Below are 23,178 nucleotides of genomic sequence, written 5' to 3'. Positions count from 1 at the left end.
TTTTTAATGATACTATAGAAATCTACATTTTAGAACATTTTTCTCTATTTATCAAGGAAACCACATTTTTTGACATTTATTATTATTATTTAATTAAATGTTCTAAAGGAATCAAATATTCAATATGTATAAAGCATAGAAAGCCTTAATTTCTTGACTAGGAGACTGCGTTTTGACGAGTTCTTTAAGTATTTTTTAATTGACATAATACATGACATCTTGTCAAGTTCAATTATTATTTACCATTCAAATAAATTTTTCGCAGTTTTTTGAAACAATTTTTCCTATTATTTGAAATTTTTACTAACTGTATTTCTAAAAAACTGATTTAAGTAATAAAACACAATGAATATTGTTTTTCCGTCATAACTTGATTAAAGGCTAAGATTTTCAATGCATTTATGGCACCTTATTTCAAAATTTAAACAATTGATTTTTTCCATAAGTATAAACCAAAAAGGAGCAAATGCGGTATTATTATTCTCAGAATATAATTTTCTATTAAAATACGTAATAATTGTCCCAATTGTCCCATTTAAATAAAAAAGTTACAGTCACTTCCTGTTAAACCAAAAGTAACAAAAAATAACAGAATATGTTAAAAGATGCTCTAATGACTATTCTATTGATACCACACTTCATTTGTTTATCTTAAAAATTAAAAAAGTTATTAAGTGTTCCATTTTTCCTGTGTCCCCTGGTATATGATATAAGTTCTTTGACTGACACTGGTTATAAAAACAAAGAGAAGTTGGGACTTTGATTTGGATCTAATCTATATGGTTGCAAGGGCACTTTAATTTCTTTTTCAAGGTCTGTACTGACTTCCACATAGTATTTGTGACAAATGTTTGCCATCACCAGAGGATCGTTAAAAGGTTGGTCTTATTCATCCTTAATAATCAATGTATTGCTTTTTTGCCCTTGCCTTCACCAATTATATTATTTATAATTTTATATACTTTTCCCATATCATTCTTGTTACTATTTATTTTGTTTGCAAAATATATACTTTGTTATATTAACTAGTTTATTTAAATAATTTTTATAAGCTTTGTAAGTGTTATGTAATTCATGATCGTAATGTTTTTGTAGGTTTTTTTGCAGTCTATCCCCGTGTTAATTGAGGTAATTAATCCTGTTGTTATCCATTTGTTTACACTCTTTCTAGTATTTTTAATCACTTGTATTCTTTCAGATGCCTTCATAATTTTTTAGGTTTCTTAAATAAAATAATTGTTGCGTCTTCAGAGTCCTGAATTTCTGTAACCTCCAGTCATAGTTTATAAAGTTTATTTTTAATAATTTAAGGTCATTAATTTTTCTTTTAGTATACAGGGTGTCCCGGTTCATGTGGGAAATCTCTCGGATCCAGGTAGAACATCGAAAAATAATACCGAACGTTCCTATAAAAAATATTCCTACAGGTCTTCTTTACGAAGATACAGTCTCCTAAGGGACGCTGCTGGAAATAGGTTTTTCATAAATTACTTTTAAACTGCTAGGTAGATTTTAAAAAAAATTTAGGTGATGATTTTTTTACACTATTAGGGACCTCTTAAAATGACATCCTTAAAATACATTTACCTTGTTTACTTTACCAGGGGCGGACTAGGTTGTACACTTTAATGCGTATATTTTTAACACCCTGTATGTTTAAAAAAAGTCTAAAAGAAAATAAATTTGGATACCTTGAACCCTAGGCTAAAAAAAAAGGTACTTTTGTTTATTATCGATAAAATGATCCGTTTTGGAGAAAAAAAAATAAACGAGCCAATGTTTTTTTTTTATTTTTTTTTAATGAGATAAGTACGCCAGTTATACAAAGACCAGAAAATTTCGATGTAAGTCATTTAATTAAAAAAAAATACATGTTCCCAAAAATACAGTGGTGTCCTAAAAAGTACTTTTACAAAATATTTCTTATTTATTATACGTTTATTTCTTTTTTGTTAATCTTAAGATAAAAACTAAACATAAAAAAAAACTAAATAAATAATGTAAACCAATTCTATTGTACCTGACTTATTTATCGGAATTTTTGCATTTTTGAACGCATTATTGTTACAAACGTTGCTATACTCCAAATTTAGCAAATACCTATCATTTAAACCTAATCTTCGTCAACATATTCATCCTTTATTTGATAATATTTTTTTAATTTTTGTATTTTTTGGTAACTTTTAATTTAAATTACGTCAAAATATGGAGTTTACTTTTATTGAGTATGCAGATATGCATCTTATGTATGGTCTGGCGTCTTGCAATGCATTGGAAGCAAAAAGATTGTACGAAGAAAGATTTCCCAATCGCATTATTCCGGATCAGAAAACGTTTCAACGTGTTGATCAACGTCTAAGGGAAACTGGCAGGTTTCTGTTTTCCACTTAATGAGGTAATACTTTTAAATTTCCTTAATGCAATTTTAGGATGTTTTGAAAAAAAAAGAATAATAGTGGTCGGAGGAGAACAGCACGTACAGTGCAATTGGAAGAAAATATTTAGACGCTGTAGCTGACACTCCTACAACGAGTACTCGAAAATTAGCCGCTCAGCTTCATTCGTCCAAAACAATTGTACATATGGTACTTCAACAACAACTGTTGTACCCATATCACTTACAAAAAGTGCATGAACTACTGCCCAGAGATTTTGCTCCTAGAATACACTTCGCAAACTGGCTGTTAGATCAGCAGCGAAATAACCCTAACTTTATCAGCACGATTCTTTTTACGGATGAAGCAGGGTTTACCAAAAATGGAATTGAAAACTTACATAACTCGCATGTATGGGCTGATGAAAATCCCCGTGATACTATTATTTCTCATCATCAACATCGATTCCAATCAATAAATATCTGGGCAGGAATTATTGGCAATTTTTTGATTGGGCCATTTGAACTGCCACCACGTTTAAACGAAGAACTTTATTTGGAGTTTCTCCAGAACAATCTTCCAGATTTATTGGAAGATTTGCGCCTTGCAACCCGCCGAGATATGTATTTTATGCATGATGGAGCCCCACCCCATTTTAGCCTTGCTGTAAGACACCATTTAAATAATACTTTTGAAAACCGTTGGATAGGTAGAGGAGGACCTGTTGCTTGGCCTCCTCGGTCTCCCGATCTAACGCCATTAGATTTTTATCTATGGGGTCACCTCAAAACCTTGGTGTATTCCACCCCAGTCGATACTCGGGAAGAACTGCTCCAAAGAATTACATTTCATTATGATAATAGAAAAAACAATCTTGGGTTATTGTGGCGAGTGCAGTAGTCCTCGATTCGTCGTGCCCGCGAATGTGTTAGAGTTCACGGAGCCCACGTCGAACCTACTTATGAAGTTCTTAATAATTAATTGTTTATTGCTCGTATTGAAGAATTTAACTTTTGTTTACATATTTGGTTTTTGGCATTTTTTTGTAAGTTGTTTTTTCTAATTTAAAAACATACACTCATCATAAGTTTTTTTTTATTATTTTGTAAAAGTATTTTTTAGGACACCACTGTATTTTTAGGAACATGTATTATTTTAAATTAAATGACTTACATCGAAATTTCTCTGTTCTTTAAATAACTAGCGTACTTATCTCATTTAAAAAAAATGAAAAAACATTGGTTCGTTTATAATTTTTTTTCTCCAAAACGGTTCATTTTATCGATAATGAATAAGAGTACCTTTTTTTTAGCCTAGGGTGCAAGGTATCCAAATTTATTTTTTTTAGACTTTAACATACAGGGTGTTAAAAATATACGCATTAAAGTGTACAACCTAGTCCGCCCCTGGTAAAGTAAACAAGGTAAATGTATTTTAAGGATGTTATTTTAAGAGGTCCCTAATAGCGTTCATCACCTAAAATTTTTATTAAATTCTACTGGGTAGTTTAAAAGTAATTTATGAAAAACCAATTTTCAGCAGCGTCTTTTAGGAGGCTGTATCTTCGTAAAGAAGGCCTGTAGGATTTTTTTTTTATAGGAACGTTCGGTATTATTTTTCGATGTTCTACCTGGATCCGAGAGATTTCCCACATGAACCGGGACACCCTGTATATATCTTGTTTATTTATTAAAAAAAAATTTTGAGTGTTGTGTTGCGATATATTGACCATAATTGGTTCTCTGACAAAAGTATGTGATATGTAAGAGTTTATTTGTTTTGTTGTTGTGCTGATGTTGATAAAAAAATGGTCTAAGTAGGAGACTGAGTCATATCTAGCTGTTTAATATAGGGCAAAAAACCATAATTTGACATTATACAGAAATATTTATTTATTGTACTACTATTTATGTCCACAATATTATTACGATTTTCAATTTTTTTTAAACTAATTAAACGAATGGCACTGCTCTGTAAGGGCTAAAGTATTTACGAGAAAAATTGAAACAACATAGCTTGTATTAATAGGTTAAATTGGATTCAATATTTATAACATATTCTGTGAAAATTCTCTAATAAATGAACTTCTCTATTTACTGAAAAAAAATTATATATGTATCTTTCCAAGATGCCACATTTCCGTACTACATTTCTTCTTAGTAGTTTTGTTTAGTATATTCTTACGTAAATATCATTTTTCAAAAAATTATTCTCGCATATCTATTATTTTTTAGCAGTGTGTTCTCCATTAAAAAATATCCATATTTCCACGGGTTTAAATCCACTCAAACGGTATGCCCGAGTTTTCAGGGCGGATGATGCAAGGCAGGCAGACAGTGACTGTTGGCACACGCTTTTGGTAAAATTCTTGGGTTCACTTAGTCCGACGCGACGGTGTCGACATCCTATTTTCGTCGATAAGGTTGTGCATCTTCTCAAATATTTAATCAACGGTTATAGTAAAAACTTACTTTTCGGCATGGAGTCTTTAGAAAAACGTAGATATTTTTTTGATCCAATTTTTGTGTATAAAAATTATTAATAATTAAAATGACGGTTATTTCTCTTCATCAAACCTTTGAATTAGTACTAGCCCTTTCATTATATTTAAGTTTCGGGTACTCTTCCAACTATTTATCAAACTCTTTTAGTCGAACTTATTTAGATGTACTAAAAATTTTAATGTATTTGAAATTGAGTTTTTATTAGTTTAATTTGTTCCTTTTGAGGTAACCATAGAATTATCATAGGTTCTTACTACTTTGTACTTCGATTTTGATAATATTATGTTATTTGACGATTTTAAGTTAAGTTAAATACTCTTAATTCCTGTTAACTTGTTGGTTGGTTTGTTTTTATTAGTACTTTTAGTTTTTTGGACTATCTCTTTGGACGTCCTTATAAAATCTAAATAAATTAATTAAAAAAATGTCGCAAAAATCGTTTTTTCAGAGACTGACTTAGTAGGATCCAATTGTGTCATGGTAAGATAATATTTACAATATAATTTACATTTATGTAGATTAAACTTTATGCTTTTACTTTTTAACTAATATCTTGGGGAAACTTGCCCTCACTCACATGTTTTGATCTCTAGTGGAGGTACAAGAATCTGCTATAGGGCTATATCTATTTTAATACCAAAAGACTGTAACAAAACCACTAAAGTTATTGAAAATCTAAGAGTACTACACTTCTTGATGAAAAACGTTTTTTTTTTTTAAGAATTATTTTTTCAAATATTTAGTGTGTTAAATATTATGAATTAAAATTTATTTTAAAATGAAAAGCACTAATAAATTTATATAACATAAGACAATACAGACGAAAAAATTATTTACACTATATCTATTAGTATAAATATAGTGAATTCTAAAGCCTGTAGAAGAATTTTATTTTTATAAAATTATTACTCTAAATATGATTTCTAGTTCGCTCAGCCGTGCATTTTACTCTGCCTTAAAATTATTATATTGTTGTTATGAAACGTATATAGTTCAGGCAAAAAATATTTATTTATCACAAAATAGGTTCCGAAATGCACCCGTGCATCATATGGCAGTTAGCGTCTTAAGTATTACTTAACTCGTTTAATTTCTACCAATGTATAATCTGTATGCACATTTTTTGGGCGATTCTCTGTTTATGATCCCAAATAAAAAAAATAAATACAAAACTAATGGATTATACGATTTCTAATTAGAGCAATGAATAGGTCGCACTCTTTACTCATGACGCAGTTTTTTTTTTTATTACAAAAGAAGAGGAATAGAACTAGAAATTTGGTTCCAGAATAAAACTATAAAATTCTCTAAAATTAGAGCTCTAAGAGATTTATTTGCTATTTTTGAACCCTAAGCCTATAAAAACTATAATATGTGTTTTCTTTTAATATTTATTAGAAAAAGAATAATGACATTATGAGTTTTTGGTTTAAAAATAGTAGCATGAAACTAGGTAATGAATGAGTTCCAGCAATGCATGACCGAATTAACTCAATATGTATTATTCGTTTTAATTTCAATTATTTTTATTTACTATTTAAAAACTCAAATAATTTAAGAATGAAAAAAAAATAATAAAGATAAATAAGTTTTTTAAACAATTATTTAAATTATAGGGATGCAGGGCCCAAGCATATTAGCTTCAGAGAAGAAAGCATTGCCAGAACAAAAACTACTTCCAGAATATCTTAAGGTAAGTAAATTTTTCATCAGGATTTTTATTACATCGTTCTGGTTTTTCTTTATTAGTAAGAAAGAAAGATTTAATCAGTCAGAAGTTAAATCAGCTGAGCTGTATGAAAATTTCGTTTCGCGCTTAAGGAAAGAAATAAAAGGTCAGTACTGTGCCCGTTATCAAAGAAATAAATAAGATCATGTAGAATTATTTTAAGCATTATTTTCCATAGAGTTGTGTTAATTTAATAGATATACTATTCACTTAAATTATAACTAAATAGTATTGTGAAAGGAACATGGTTCATATATAATTTTATAATTTTAATTTATTGCTTTGTGTATTTTAATATAATATTTAAAAAATTAAAACTTTTCATAATAAGTAACTGCAAGATATTGGCGTCAAATTGACAGCTAAAGAATTATAAATGATACTTTAATGTCATTTAAATTAAAAATAACATCCTAACCAATTATTAATTAAATAAGTTAAAAAATATTAATTTAATTTAAAACTTTTTTTATATTTTTATTTAAAAAAAAACTATTCTTATAATTAAACATATCTCTTCAGAAGCAGCAATACTGACTGAATATACTGACAAATGTCTATTATTCTAAGTTGTATTACTAAAATAGAGTTTTGGTTTTTATGTTTTTTAATCTGTTATGTCCTAATAGTCCGGCAAGCCTAACGTGTTTACAGGGGATATTTCTAGGGAGTTGAGCTTGTTAGGCAGTCTTTGAAGTTTTAAAGGACAAGAAGAACTTTCTAGATCTGATAGGTTACAGAATCTTTATTAAATTAATTGATGGAAAGGAAACCTATTAGGCCGGCTGCGTGGGTTCTCTGTATAGTAAGGTATCCCAGTCATACTCACTCACTCAGAAGTAAAACCCATTAAGTCAATGTAAATAAGGTTTTATTAAAGTTAATATTAAGTGAGAAAATATAATAAATCAAATGAACTTACCTGTTAGTGATGTACAAGATTCTTGTTTTGGTCTTGCTTTTTTCTTGTTCTTGTCTTGTTCTTGCTAGCAAGAACAAGACAAGAAGTACTAGAGCAAGAAGCAAGACAAGACAAAATTTGCTTAAGCAAGAAAGCAAGAAATTTTGCAAGAAACAAGATTTCTTGCAACAGTTAGTGATAAAAAGAACTATACTGTCAAGTAAGTATTTTTTTTTTAATATTATTAAACAAAATGAGTTCAAAAAAAACAAAATAAATAAACATTAGATTTATTTAAAAAATATAAATGAACAAAATGGGTAACAAAATAAAGGTTTATACAACAAAAAAAAACATCAATATTAAAAATTAAACAACAAACGTTCAACTCTACAGCTATAATACAATTTTTTTTAAATAAACAACACTAGATTACTAGTAAATATATTTTTTATTATTTTTATGGTACTTAGGTACAGTGCTTTCACGATGAAAGAAACAAATTTATTTAAAATTCAGGATTTTGTTATTGTAAAAATTTTGAGACACGTTGACTTTTCGGTTTCATCAAGAGTTTTTTGCAGTTTAAAATTTGTATACAGGATGTCCCAAAAAAATATGCGATTTTCAGCATCTTGTAGATATTTTGAAAATTTTGACAAAAATATGACATCAATCATATAACACATCAAAATTTTTAAAATTTACGTAGAATTTAAAAATAAATTGATATTATAACCGTCTCACTAATAAACTTTAAGACTTTGTAATCCCTTTTTTTAGAAACCCAAATTGGTATACAAAATTTTAACTGTAAAAACGCGCAAAAAAAGTCGACGTGCCCAAATTTTAAATAAATTAGTTCCTCTTATCGTAAAAGCACTTTATAATAAAATAACTAGATATTCTTCCATAAATTAAGGCACAAAAGACACCTGGCTGATTCACAGTTTAGCCTATTTCGATGTTTTCTAATTACTAATGATGCCTTTGAGAATAGTATCTCTGCGGGAACTGATATTGCCATAGTACTTAAAATGTCCTTTGCCATTTTGGATAAGTTGGGATAAGAAAATTCGTGTTTATGCCACCATTCGAGAATATTTGTATTTTCTTCTGCCCGCTTAGAAGATAAATATTAGTCAATTTCCAGCCACCAGTTAGTTGATAATAAGGATTGGTGAGGTCTTGTTGAGATGTATTAAAAATTTTTCCAAAATCCAAATCGAAGTCATCGTCATCATCATAATTATTGCCTTGAATATATGTAGATGTACTAGGTTTTGAAAAATCTGGATTAATCCTCTTTGATTTGTCCTCGATTACAGTATAATAAGTTTAAATGACTATTTATCTAGTTTATCAACTAGTAGGTTTATACCAACTATAACCATTAATAAAGTACAATATTAGTCTCCCCCAAGTTTATCAGATAAACTTTTAAAAGGTTTTAAGTATTTTACAAGATTTTCTATCAAAAGCCATGTTTGTTCGTCAATTTTATATTGAGCAAAATCTTTATTTGTATTACACATAATAGTTAAAGGAACCTTATATTTTAAAGCCCACTTAAGCATTTCGTAAGTCGAGTTCCATCTCGTTTTCACATCAATTATTGGTGATGAGTTATTTAAATTTACTGTGCTACAACATAACTTAAATTTGTTTTGTTGTTGTTTAGATTTTTTAATTTCTTTTAGCATAATTCTAAGGTTATTTGTAATGTTGCAATTTATGTTTATACTATCGCTTTTTAATAAATCTGATTCTTCATCTGTGCTAAATTCGTCCTCACTATTGGACTCATTGTCTATGGAATTATTGCCATTATTTATAACTTTTATTAAGTCTTGAACAGCTAAATTTAAAACATGAGCAAAACAGATAAAGTGTATATGTTTCAGCCATTACATCTTCCAACGTACTAGGAAAATTTTTCACACCAAAAGAGATTTTTAATGTCCGTTGTCTATAGAAAAGGTTTTTTTTATTGATTTTGAAGCCATTTCAACAGCCACTAAGTAAATCAAGGGAAGTACACCATAATATTAAATTATGGTGAACGTCCAAGTTTGTCAAAAATATCTTCAATATTTGGAATAGAATAACGATTACATATTGTTTTATTACTAATTTTCCTATAGTCAATACCAACATACCATTTTTGTTGGTAAGAGACGTCTAACTTTTTAAGAACAATCCATATAAAAGAACTTTATGGGCTTGCAGAAGATCTAATTATTATTTTTACAACATATCGTTTATTTTTAATTTTACTTTATTTTTATAAACTTTAGTTGTAAAAGAATGTTTTTCTTTGGGATTGAAAAAAAAATCTTTAAATTCTATACATAAATAAATTACAGGCCTATTTAAATTCAAAGTAGCAACTTTATTCGAGTTATTTATCTTGTCACGTAATTTAAAAAAAATAACTTATAAAAAAAATTAAATATTAAAAAAAAATAAGGTGACCAAGTGCTTGTTGGTAGGTAAGTTGCTCTCTAGATTTGATCTGAATACCATTATCATAAGTCAAATACATAGGAGTACCATAAAGAACCATAATGACTTAGCTTTGGCTGTACGACAAGGGTGTAAATATAAAGACTTACCTAAATAATTTGAAATAAACAGAATATAACAAAAACCTTTTTTGATCAAGGACCAAGATAATCAAAAATGATGGCTTGAAATAAATCATCGATTGGTGGTCGATCACATGACAATAAACCTGCTGGAGCTTTTTGCTCTACGTTATTCTGAGCACAGGCAGTACAAGATTTTATACATCTCGCAACATCAGTTTTCATTTTAGACCAATAGAAGTTCTGAATGATTTAACTAAAAGTTTTATAAATATCTACATGACCAGAAGTTGGAATATCATGGCAACGCTGAAGAATATCTTTTCTGTTGTCTTTAGGAACAACAACTTTCCTATTATCAGATGGTAAAGACAATTTAGTGATGAGAGGTTTAACAAATTTATAGAGATTACCATTTTGAGTACGCCATAGAGGAAATTTTAAGGAATTTTTCTCAACCTTATCGACCATAGATATAAACTATTTGTCACTTGATGTTGTAGGAAAATAATTGGGTGGATTAGAGTTAACAACAGAGTTTACAGAAACAATATTCAGCTCGAGATAGAAAATCGGGAAATATATTATCTTTGCCTTTTTGGTAGATAAGCTCGAAAGCGAATTGTTGGAGACGCAAATGCCATCGTCCAAGCTGACTTTGTGGATCATTCAAATGGTGTAGCCATAATAAAGTGGCATGATCTATCAAAACTGCTCCAAGATCATAGTTAGAGGCATCAGTTTGCAGGTAGAACATTTTATTCTTAAAATCAGGTGCTGTTAAAATTGTCGCGGTAATAAGACATTCTTTAAGGATATTAAATTATTTTTGACATTCAGGGTTCCAATAAAATTTGACCTTCTTTTTAGTCAAGTTAAAATTAGGTGATAACACCAAAGAAAACTTAGGGACAAAACATTGATACCAAGAGGTAGTTCTAACAAATCTACGGACCTCATTGATGCTCTTGGATGGTGGAATGTTCTTAATGGCTTCAACCTTTTCGGGATCAGGGCGTAATTCTTTCTTGTCAACCAGATAACCAAGATATTTTAAAGATGGTTTGCAGAAATTACATTTATCCAGGGAAATTATATTAATTATAAGACCAGCCTGATGTAATCTATTAAAAACAGTCTCTAAAAGTTGCAAATGATCAAAAAATATGTTTGAAATTAAAAATATATCTTCCACGAAACACATGACATTTGGTTCTAGCTCTGGACCTAGGATAGTATTAATGACTATGCCATATTGCACGAGCATTTAATAAGGCAAAGGGCATACGACAGAACTGGAAAAGGCCTCTACCTGGAACAGTGGAAGCGGTGTATTCTTTAGATGATTTACACATAGGTACTTGTCAAAATGCTGACTTAATATCAATAGTACTAATGTAACGACTATTTCTTAACCGATTGAGGATGATGGATATGTAGGGAAGTGGATAAGCATCTTTTTTGGTGTGTTCATTATGCTGCCTAAAATCAATACAGAAACAAAAAGATTCATCCTTCTTGTGAGCAAGGCATACAGGACTAGACCAAGGACTCTTTGACCTCTCAATAACTTCGTTCTGAAGGAAACAAACTATCAACATCCTAGACACAAAAAATGTCAACAGATTTAGAAAAATGTCAGACATCCTGTCTAGGATCTGAGATATAGATCTGATAATAATCATGGTTTTCCAAAAGTCTATACCTAGAATGATTTTATGAGAAAGCTCAGGAAGTACAATGACCGTTTTCCGAATTATTAAATTATGAGCAATTTCTAACAGTAACGTTAGGAGTACTACAACGAAAACAATGGTTCTTTTTAGGACTAGGACATTTTCTGTTTAAATGACCCGTATTCTGACAATTCCAATAAACAAGATTAGGTTTTTGTCGTCTGTTATTTGGTAAGTTCACTCTATTAACACCAAGAGCAGATAATGTCCTCTCATTACCAAAAGATGTAGGTAACATATTATTAAAGGAAGGTTATTCAACTCCAACAAAAGCGAAATTGGGTTCAACGAACTGCTGACGTTTCTGGGATAGTGGAACATAATGTTCAGCTCTGTACTTTTTGGTCTTAGCTTTAAATATTCTTGCTTTAGTTCTTCGAGAGTGTTAACATCAGGTAGCTGAGTAGTATAAAAACGTGACAATTTCTAATATGGAAATCTAATTGGGTTTCAGAAGAAAGTTCTACATATCTCCTAAAAAAAGCTTGCATACAGGATAGATAATCAAAAATACTTTCAGAAGTATCTGTGTACGCTCCAAAATTCCCTTAAAAAGCCTAGCTCGATAGTCAGCTGGTTTAAAAATTAAGACGGAGTAAATCACTTAAAGATTCCCAAACTACTAACCCTATGACGATAAGCTCTATACCACTTTAAAGCTTTACCTGAGAATAAGTCTATAGCACAGTCATACAGTTCTTTTTCACTAACATTCCGAGATATACTCATTTCAGTCAATCTATCAAGAAAGTCGTGAATAGACAATTTAGAGTCACTAGAGAACTTTACCTTCCATTTTTCAAGATTTAATGGTTTTGAACTATTGTTCATGGTATTTACAGGTGACATAGATGGTACATGGTGATGTGCAGTCAAATTATGGAAGGAGGTAGATGCTTCAGGGACCTTGTCCGAGACTACATGTTAAAAATAAAACTCATTTGAGGATTAGTCTAGAGATAGGCCTGGCCTAGGCCTTTTAAAAGCCTTTAAAGGCCATTTAAAATCGCGAGTTCCACTAATAAGTCAATTTGGAAAAGTATTTGTTAAAAATTCTGTTACCATAACCGCATTATGAGCAAGACAGCCTTCATGTTGAAAATAAACCGATCCTAGGTCAAAATCAGAGTGAACTGTAACTAACATGTTTATAGAAAAAAAAGTCTCATCTCGACATATGAAAATCCTAAAAAGGTGAGGTTATGTTTGGTTTGTATAAATGTTGGCGTTTATCCAATTGGCGAACTAAAATGGCGATATACTTTAGTCGTTGTAAGACTTGTGCAAAAATGGTTGCAACCCTTATTGTGAATTTTTATAGAAAATATGGATTAAAACTTGTTCGTTAAATTCCGATATTTGCTATTTGTAAAAAACTGGTACCGTAGAATGGGGCTATTCTGGAAATCAGGGGTAATTTGAGAATTCATCCGAAAAATACAGAGTTAATAACAATACGCAAACGCCGCGCAAGGCCATTAGTACACATGCAACCGCATACTCGAGCGCAGATCGACGAAAGGTAGCTGTTTTATTTTGGCGCGTAAAAATATTAGGAAAAACACGTGTTTTTTGGTGAAAGAACGGTAAGTGGTTAACTTTACTCCGTAAATCTAAACCGATTAATTGTATGATATTGACACTTAATCCAAATAAAAGTATGGGGTTTTAGGAAGGTGTATTGGTAACATAAACATTTTAGGATTTTTTTGTTTTTTTTTATTCAGTATTTTCTGGAGTGGGGTAATTTGAGAAGTGACTGGGGGCTATTTGAGAAGGCATGGGGGCTATTTGAAAATTGTTAGAAATTGCTTTCAAATGAAATTGGCTTTTTTAGAATGGTATGAGATAATGGTGCGCACTTATAAAAAAACATTTAGCCATGTCAGAAATGGCAAAAATTACGTGCCATATAGGCATTACTCAGAGAAAGCCTTAGACAGAGCAATAGAAGAAGTAAAAAAAGGGCGGTTAACTTTGGCTAAGGCCTCCGAGCATTTCAAAGTGCCCATCGCCACCATAAGCAGACGTGCTAGGGGGACCAATATATTTGAAAAACCGGGAAGACCTTCAATATTTTCCAAGGAAGAAGAGGAACAGTTTGTGAAATACCTAAATATTATGGCAGTTTGGGGATTTCCCTTTGACATATTGGATCTAAGACTTTTTGCGAAGAATTACCTGGATAAAAAAGGTGTACAGGAGGTTCGTTTGAAGGATAACTTTCCTGGTAGAGATTGGGCATTAACTTTTCTTAAACGACACGAAAAGCTCATATCAAACCGTCTATCATCCAATATTTCAACTAAAAGAGCTTCACTTTCACCAGAAGTTATCGACAATTTTTTTGATAATGCCCGAGATACTTTATTAGCGGTAAATCCTAGTTTAATGATAAATTATGATGAAACAAACCTTACCGACAACCCAGGCACTAAGAAATATATTTATAAAAGAGGATCAAGGTACCCAGAAAGAGTGATAAATTCGACAAAAACAGCCATAAGCTTAATGTATGCTGGTACTGCTGATGGCCAGATATTATCAGTTTATGTAGTGTATAAAGGTGAGCATCTTTGGGACTCATGGACTAAGGGAGGCCCTAAAGGTGCCAGATGTAATAGGTCTAAAAGCGGGTGGTTCGAGTCCGCTTGTTTTCGAAATTGGTTTTTTACTGTAGTAGTTCCATTTTTTAAAAATAAACCTGGAAAAAAGGTGAGTAGGTATAACAGAGAGGTTTAAGTCATTTTACCCATATTTAATTTTCATTTTAGGCTCTCATTGGGGACAACTTATCTTCTCACTTTTCCGAAGACGTCCTTAAAACGTGCGAGAAAATGGATATTGCATTTATTTATTTGCCAAGCAATGCGACCCATGTCATGCAGCCATTAGACGTCGCATTTTATTCTCCACTTAAGAAATATTGGCGCGAAATTCTGACAACGTGGAAGAAAGGCCAAGGGCGGAAAATGACTACACTCTCAAAAGATGTATTCCCTAGATTGCTTGCACAGCTCCATAACAAGATTGAAGAGAATGGCAAAGGAAGGCAAAATTTAATCTCCGGATTTGCCAAAACTGGATTGCACCCTCTAAATCCTGCGCAACCAAAGGAAAGATTACCTGCATCGTCCACCACAGGTACAGATTCTAATATTTTAGATTCAAGCATTTCAAGCTCAGTTTTGGATGTCCTAAAAAAAATGCGTATGGGTAGTTGTGAGCAGCGTAAAGCACCGCGTCGCAAGAAGCTTACTGTAGAAGCAGGAAAAAGTGTTTCTACATCTGATTTGTACCCGTCTACTAGTAGAAATGTTTCTGAAATAAGTTCATGCGAATCATCAGATGATGAAGAAGACCAGCTACAAAATATTGACGATGACGACCTTCCCTGTTTTAATTTGAAAAAACCTGATAAAGAAATCCAACCAGAAGAACATGATGATGAAAATCAGCAAGAAATAAGTGACGATGATGACCATCCTCTTATAAACTTTAGTAATCTTAAGGTCAATGATTGGGTAGTTGTTCGATACACGGCAACAATTTCAAGCCAATGTTATATAGGAATATAGGACAAATAAAATCCGTTACCCTGCTAAACGGGAACGGGTTTTCAAAACATCGTTTTTAAAAAAATCCTCCAAAACGGAAAGATTTTTATCTCCTCCTAAGTTAGATGAAGACGAGGTAACAACCGAAATGATTATCATGATACTTAGCCCTCCTAAGATTGAAGGTTCAGGGACCAGGCTCCCAGAAGAGGAAGCCGTTAGTCAAATATAAGAAATAGATACCTCTATCATAGGTCTTTCCAACGCCATTACAAAATTGATCAAGCTTACTTTTGTCTTATAGATATCGCTCAAAAACCTCAAAAAAATTCTCAAATAGCCCCATTCTACGGTACAAGGATCAAAGTATCTGGACTGATGAGACCGAAAAATGCAGAATGAATTGGTGTGAACTTTAATGATATTGTTCATACTGACTTGAGTAAGCCAAACTAATTTTTCTCAGCAAGTCCGCATTATAGTTAAGGGTTTCCGAGAGTATTATTACTACCCCAGAAAATAAAGCTAAGCAACAAATCATGCAACAAAAGCTACTTTATATAAATAATTAAAAGTATTAGATTTTTAGACGAGAATTAGATGTTTTTAAATATTTTTTTCAAACTATCAAAGTAGTTAGACACATAAATTAGAACTTTTAAAAATTTTACTTAATATTTTTTAAATAGCGATTTTATTTGTTTATTTTAATAAATTAAAGAATTATATTTTGATTTTCATTTAGATAAGAAACCAAACTTAAGTAGCTAAATAGAAATAAAAAAATCTTAAAATTGAGTGCTAATATAATTAAGATACTGTTAATTACACTGTGACCGTGCACTTCTATACACGGTATTAATTAAATATTTTAATAATTTATTTGACTGCAATTTTTTGATTAACTCTAAGACAAAAAGTTCAAATAAACATGTATCCGTAATGGCTTTGTTTACAAGATACACGGTGTTAAACTTAAATTGGTTTTTCTTAAATATCTTAAATATTCTTTATTATAAAATGTCAAGAAATTTGCGTTTATCTAAGATACTTACATACCAAATTTAATTTGTTTTGCTTAAAAAGCAAAGAAGATAAATTGTTTCCTTATCCAGCAAACGTTAAATAATACCTCCCACGTACCAAAACGTCGCAATTAGTTTTATATGTGCTTAGGAAAAATCGGGTAAATATCCAATATGTTTATATTATAAATGTTAGTAACAGAGGTAACATTTGTCTGAACTTTGAAGACTTATGTATGTTATTGTTCTGAATTTGACGATGACTAATAACATTAGCCGAAATGCATTATATAATTATTTAAAAATGTTTTGCATTTTATTGTAGAAATAACGGCAACTTTGCATAATCTTCATAGTTCCACCAAAGTTTACAGAATAGAATACTATTCTATTCTGTAAACTTTGCAAAAATCAACAAGCGTAAAGAAACGGACCGTATAACATTACATATAAAAAAGTCATAAAATTGTGTGCTATATGGGCTTTCTTAAGTAGGTTTGATAAATTTATCATTTAAGCTTTTTTTATATAATAGAGAAAAAATATTTTAAAAGGATCGAGTTGGTTTTTCTTTAATTGTGATTTTGGCATATTTTTTTAATTCTAAAATTGAATTATTTAAATTTTGTTTAGTATTGCTTAATCCCCAGGAGTTTCAAATATGCAAAATCTCAATTTTGAATGAGATGACTTAGGCCTTTGTTTCTTAGCATGACAGTATTATTTTACATTTTATATAAGCGTATTTTCTTAATAAGATTAGATCTTTTAATGCAACAAATTTTCCAAATTTAAAATAAATCATTAATACAAAATTTGATTCATAATCATGAGAGGCTTAAGTCATTTCTACTTTTGGTTTATAAATTGCCTTTATTTATTTATAAAGAGGTTCGAAAATTAATTTCCTAAGGCATCTTTCGCATATTATGAATGATATTGACAAGTATAATACTCAAGGCATATAAACATTGGTTCTTTTGCTCATAAAATCAATTTTTTTCCATTGAATATTTTTCTAAATAGTACATTTTTTAATTTTTTTAGTTTATATCCCAAAGGTGGTGAATTATATCTTATACTTGATAATATTTAATATACAGGGTATCTCTAAAGGGTCTGTATAAAATCCTAGGATATATTCCTAAAGTCAAAATAAGCCGATTTAAAGCAATTTACCTTTGTCCAAAGTTGCTTCGTTTCTTAGTTATAGGGTGTTAAATTTAAAAATTAAAAATCGATTTTATTTATTTTTTCCGAGAGACCACTTTAAAAAATCGGTACCCAGAGGTTTTTTAGTTTTATCACAACCTGGTAAATTTAACTCTCACCAAGATATTTCTTGTTTAAGCCCTTGATGCCGCACCGGAATAACAAAAAATTGGAATGAAATGTTTTGTGTTGTTCATCAAAATGATTTCCGTCAACATAAATACACATATTAACACGGCTTAAAAAGTCAAAAAGTACTCTTTGCATCAACTTTCCATCGTTCTTCAATTTGTTGGCTGCATTTTGAATCCTTACCCATAACTCTTCTTCTGTATTAATTGCTCTAGAGTACCTCCACAAAAAATAATCTAATGGAATCAAGTCCGGTAAGCGTGGTCGCCAGTTTACAGGAACGTCACTTTTTCTTCCAATCCATCTATTTGGATATTGTTGATGAAAATAATTACGAACATTTAAAGTGCAATGCGGTGGAGCACCATCATGCATAAACCACATATCTTGCCGAAGTTGTAATGGCAATTCTTCTAATATATCTAGCAGAGTATTTTGTAAATATTCTAAATAATTTACACCAGTTAGCTTTGATTCCCGACCACACATTGACCCTAAACTTATGTTCAAAATGAGTTACATTAATGGCTTATCATAGGGTGCAGTCTTTAATTGATTACAGGTGGTTTGTTACAGGAGTAACACTACCGGTTTCGCGAAGGCATCTCTCATTAGCAGCAAATATTTTTTTCGTACTTTTTCATTTGGGTCTCTAATTTAAGTATATAGTTCTTTAATATTTTGTTATTCTTCTTACATATGTTTTATTATATAATTCCTAAATAAAATAGGATTTTATTGACGGTGGTGCCACTATCCTTGACTCAATATACTCCTAGTAGAATTATTTTGTATTCAATTTTTCTTTTATCATCTTCAATAATAAAACATATTCCAATTACAACCGTTAAGAGAGACCTCAGTTTTTTAAAAGGCTATAAATTCCATACAGCAACAGAACAGTTACAGGGTATGTCTTGTAGGCAGATACCTTAATTGAGGGGTTTGGGGCAACAAGGTACATAAGGCACATTTTACTAAAAATCGAGAATTGCTTATTATTTAACTGGACTTTAAAGGTCACAAGCCATTTGCAAAGTAATTTAATAGAAACCCAAATTATTTCGTTGGCGGCAGAATATATTGGATATTTTCAGTCAACAAAAAAGTGATCAGAAAATGTATCTGAAAGTTATTTTAATTTTTATTTTAGAGATTACTATCCAACTGATAAGGAACTTGAATGAGTGTGGCTTATGTACCTTGTTGCCCCGAGAGCTTCAATTGTACTGAATTGAAGATGTTAACAAAGTTGTTACTTCTATTTTTAACTAAAATTTTTTTAGGAAGCGGGGTACGAGACACATTTGGTTGGTAAATGGCATCTGGGCTGTAGCAAATGGAATGAAACACCTACCTTTAGAGGTTTTGACCACCATTTTGGGTTTTACAATTCATATACTAGCTATTATGATTACCTCTCTACATGGACGGTACGCTCAACAAATAATTTTTTTAAAAATATTGTTTGTTTTAAATTTTGCTAAAATAATGTAGAAAATTACAATCTTTGAAAACTTAAAAAGAAATATTATTATTATCTAAAATCTTTTAAATTTTGATTTAGCAGCAGATACTCCAAATCATGGCAAAATGTATTTTATATAAATTTTCGTTAATCAGTAAATATTTATTTTCAGTTTAATGATCGTGACTATACAGGATTTGATCTACGTAAAAATGGCCAAGCAGTATTTGAAGAAGCAGGAAGATATGCAACAGATCTATTTACTGAATATACCACTAATACAATTAAGAACTCTGATGGATCCAAACCAATATTTATTATGTTGGCACATTTAGGAGTTCATACAGCTAATAAAGGAAAGCTTTTGGAAGCTCCACAAGAAAATATAAATAAATTAAGTCATATTGTAGATGCCAATAGACGAACTTATGCAGGTAATACATAATTATTTTATTATCATTAAATTTTTAATAAATTATTATTAAAATAGATATATATGTATATTTTAGCCATGGTTTCAAAACTGGATGAAAGTTTGGGCACAATTATGGAAATATTGGATCAAAAGAATATGTTATCAAATACCGTTATTGCATTTATCAGTGATAATGGAGCACCAACTATAGGTAAGTACATACATATAATTTTCTATAAAAAAAACACTAATTTATTAAAGAAATTTGCAATTATACAAATAATAACTCCTTTTTATCAAATCACGAAGGTAAATAAAACATCAACAATTAAAAGGTAACAAAACGGGACATCAACAGGAATGAATTGAAAAGCGGCCAATTTTGCAGAAGCAATAATGCTAAGATTGCATGTTATTGCAAGTATACCAACATACAAAGTCTCTACCCGAATAAACTATTTGATTTAATGAATCTGGAGATACAAGTTTTTGTTTGGAAGAATCTAATCAATTTTTTAATACATCTGTATTATTTTTAATACAGATGTATTAAAAAATGAAGCGTTTAAAAAACAGGTATTCATAAGTAAATTCAGTAAAAGAGTTTAAGGTCTAATTAGTCAGGCTAATTAGATATTAAGAGCTCCTAGCAATATTTCAGAGGCATTGTTCAAAATTATTTTAAAACGATGATGAAAATAGAATATAACTGTACCCTTAATTAATATCGCCGGAAATCTTATAATAGGCAATGTCCTTTTTAGTTCAGTCTAAAAGGAAGTAGAACCAACTCATTATTTGGTTCTCATATATATCTATATCTCATATATTTTTATATTGTTTTGTATTCCAAACATAGACAATTTATTGGATAAGCTTAAAATGCCAATATTTTACAACTTTAGATTTGGTAATTGGTTTCCATCAGATACAAATTCATAAAGATTGAAAAGACCGGCAACTTTCCAACGGATGATTAATGAAGTCCTTAAATAATACATTAACAGATTTTGCTTAGTATATATAGTATATATATATATAGTATATATATATATATATAGTATATATATTTGCTTAGTATATTAGTATGTATATAGACGACATAATTGTATTGTATGTTAAAAATCCAAGAGACATTTAAAATAATTATCGGACTATAACCTAAAATTATATTTTGATAATTCACAAATTAAAAAAAAAAATAATTTTTAGGACACACAATTAACACTGAAAGCATTATTACACCTAAATCAAAAAAGATTAATGCTATTTTAAAAGTACCTTTATCTAAAACTCATAAAGAAGTTAAAAGCTTTCTAGGGATCTAGCTTATCCAATGGTTTAACCAGATTTCTTTTTAAGGAATTAGAAGCTTTTAAAGCGATCAGAATGTATAAAGGTTTAAAGAGCTTCGCTACCTATTGGAAAATACCTCCATACTAAGTTAAACATGCACAATGAAAAAACTTAAAATATAGTTTTTTGAAACTTAACAAAGAAAGAACTACTCGCTTTAATATGGTCAGTGAAATATATTTGCCCGTATTTTTTTGCCAGACAATTTAAATTAAAATAGACCACAGACCTTTAAAATGGTTGGAAATCTTTAAAGAATAAAACTCCAAGCTAGTAAGTTGGAAATTATTATTGTCTGGGTATGATTATGAGATCGATTATATAAAACGTAAGGAAACAGTGTATACGATATTCCTACTAAAAATATAGAAGTCATTCCAACTTCTAACACTACTTAACAAAAACCTACATCAAGCTCTTTACATAATGAACCTGGTGATATTGACAAATCTTTACAAAACTTCTTTAAAAATTCTGTGACTACGATACATGCAGATGATCTGCAGACGAACCACCTTTACAATTCTATCCTTTTTGTGAAAGCCCTATTAATCACCAAACACCAAATTATAATTAAAATGTCAGAAGGTACAACGGTACATGGATTCATAACAGAGAAAGCTTTTGCAATTTTAGATACTATGTACATACATTGTCGAAAAATGTGTTTCGAAAAAGATTTAGCAAATCCTAAAAATGAGGAAACATTTTATTTTCACTTTCCAAACAAAGAGGACAAGTGATATTTTTTTTTAAAATATACAAGAAAAAAATCGACAGAATAACTTTAAAACCTCTCTTCTACTCTTCTCTAATCTGTTCTTCAAAACTAACTAATGTAACTACTCAATCAGAACAACAAGGTAAGACCAACTATTACCATATCTATAAAACAGGATATCGTGGAATAACAACCAATAGACTAAATAAAAAAAACTATTATTGGACAACATTAGTAAGAGATGTAACAAATTACATTAGTAACTGTACTATTTGCCAAAAATCTAAGTATGAAAGAATTTTATGTCATAAATAGTCCGGCAAGATTTTCATATATCGTAAATAACCGGTTTACAGAGGATGTTTCTAGGGAGTTGAGTTTGTTAGACAGTCTTGATCTTAAGATTCTAAACAACAAGAACAATTCCCTAGATCTGAATTGATAGAAAAAAAGAAAACCTATCCGGCCAGCTTCGTGGGTTCCCTGCATGGTCAGTTATCTCAGTCAGACTCACTCACTCAGAAGCAAAACACATTAAATCGATTAAAAAAAAGGACGTTTATTAGAATTAATATTAATCGATAAAAGACCACGAACTTATGAAATTTATATGGCAAAATATATATGTAAATATATAAATATATGTGAAAGTATTAATAATAATATTAATATAACCTAGAGGTACCTGAATTCGTCAGTGATTACTTCAGAAGAATTATATAACAAAGCGTAAAATTGAATTGTTCACAGAACATTAATATAATTTCAGTTAAAAAACTATACCATAATATTATGATGAGGCGATAAGATAATAATTAAATTATGATAAATAATAAATAAAGAAATTAAAGCAAATTAGTTACAAGATCAATAAAAGAAAAAAAGCTAGTGGGCTTATGGCTTAAGTTTCATGATGATAAGTTCTTCTTTTAGGGGCAGGGGACCGCGATGGGCTGTAGGTATTTCTTTAATTTTACATTTTATTATCATTTTTCGTTTGAAATTGCTTGTGCAATCACTATTCATTTGTATCATCCTTTGTAAAAGAATGTGATTTTTTTTTTAAAACGGTCCATCTCATTTTTATTGAATTTATCTGCCACTTTACGGATGCAGTGTATGCACATTTTGAAGGACGTGCGCGATCATTAAAAAAATATACTTCCTCAAAGCCCGCTATTGAAAGCAAATTAAATAAATCGATCCTTGTTACGGTGTGCAACGAAAAGTAGGCCAAGCTCGAGAGTAAACGGCGTGCTCATTTCAAAGGAGAGTTCATACGAATTGGTAGAAGTTATTAAATATATATATTTCCTATGCTTGGTGCTTTTATTTCCATATCAGTACATACGTTTCGTAATGCAAAAAGTAGTCGATTTGTAGAAGGTAGGTAGGCAATTTCGATGGATCTTGATTGTTATGACTGCTTTTTAATAACAGAAAAGTGGTAGTTCTGTGA

General features: G+C 30.3%; 1 protein-coding gene across 1 annotated transcript in view; it reads left to right on the top strand.

The window, feature by feature from the left end:
• Positions 1–23,178, top strand: part of LOC126737049 (arylsulfatase B-like) — a 68,663-nt gene that overhangs the window by 30,910 nt on the left and 14,575 nt on the right. The window contains exons 4-7 of the mRNA XM_050441742.1: positions 6,496–6,572; positions 19,046–19,192; positions 19,400–19,661; positions 19,737–19,853. Coding sequence (XP_050297699.1) covers positions 6,496–6,572; positions 19,046–19,192; positions 19,400–19,661; positions 19,737–19,853 — 603 coding nt within the window. The remainder of the gene's footprint in view (positions 1–6,495; positions 6,573–19,045; positions 19,193–19,399; positions 19,662–19,736; positions 19,854–23,178) is intronic.

The sequence above is a fragment of the Anthonomus grandis genome, chromosome 6, assembly GCF_022605725.1.
Source record: "Anthonomus grandis grandis chromosome 6, icAntGran1.3, whole genome shotgun sequence".
NCBI classification, from domain to species: domain Eukaryota; kingdom Metazoa; phylum Arthropoda; class Insecta; order Coleoptera; family Curculionidae; genus Anthonomus; species Anthonomus grandis.
The sequence above is the reverse complement of the archived record's forward strand: the minus strand, read 5'-3'. Positions and strand labels throughout refer to the sequence as shown.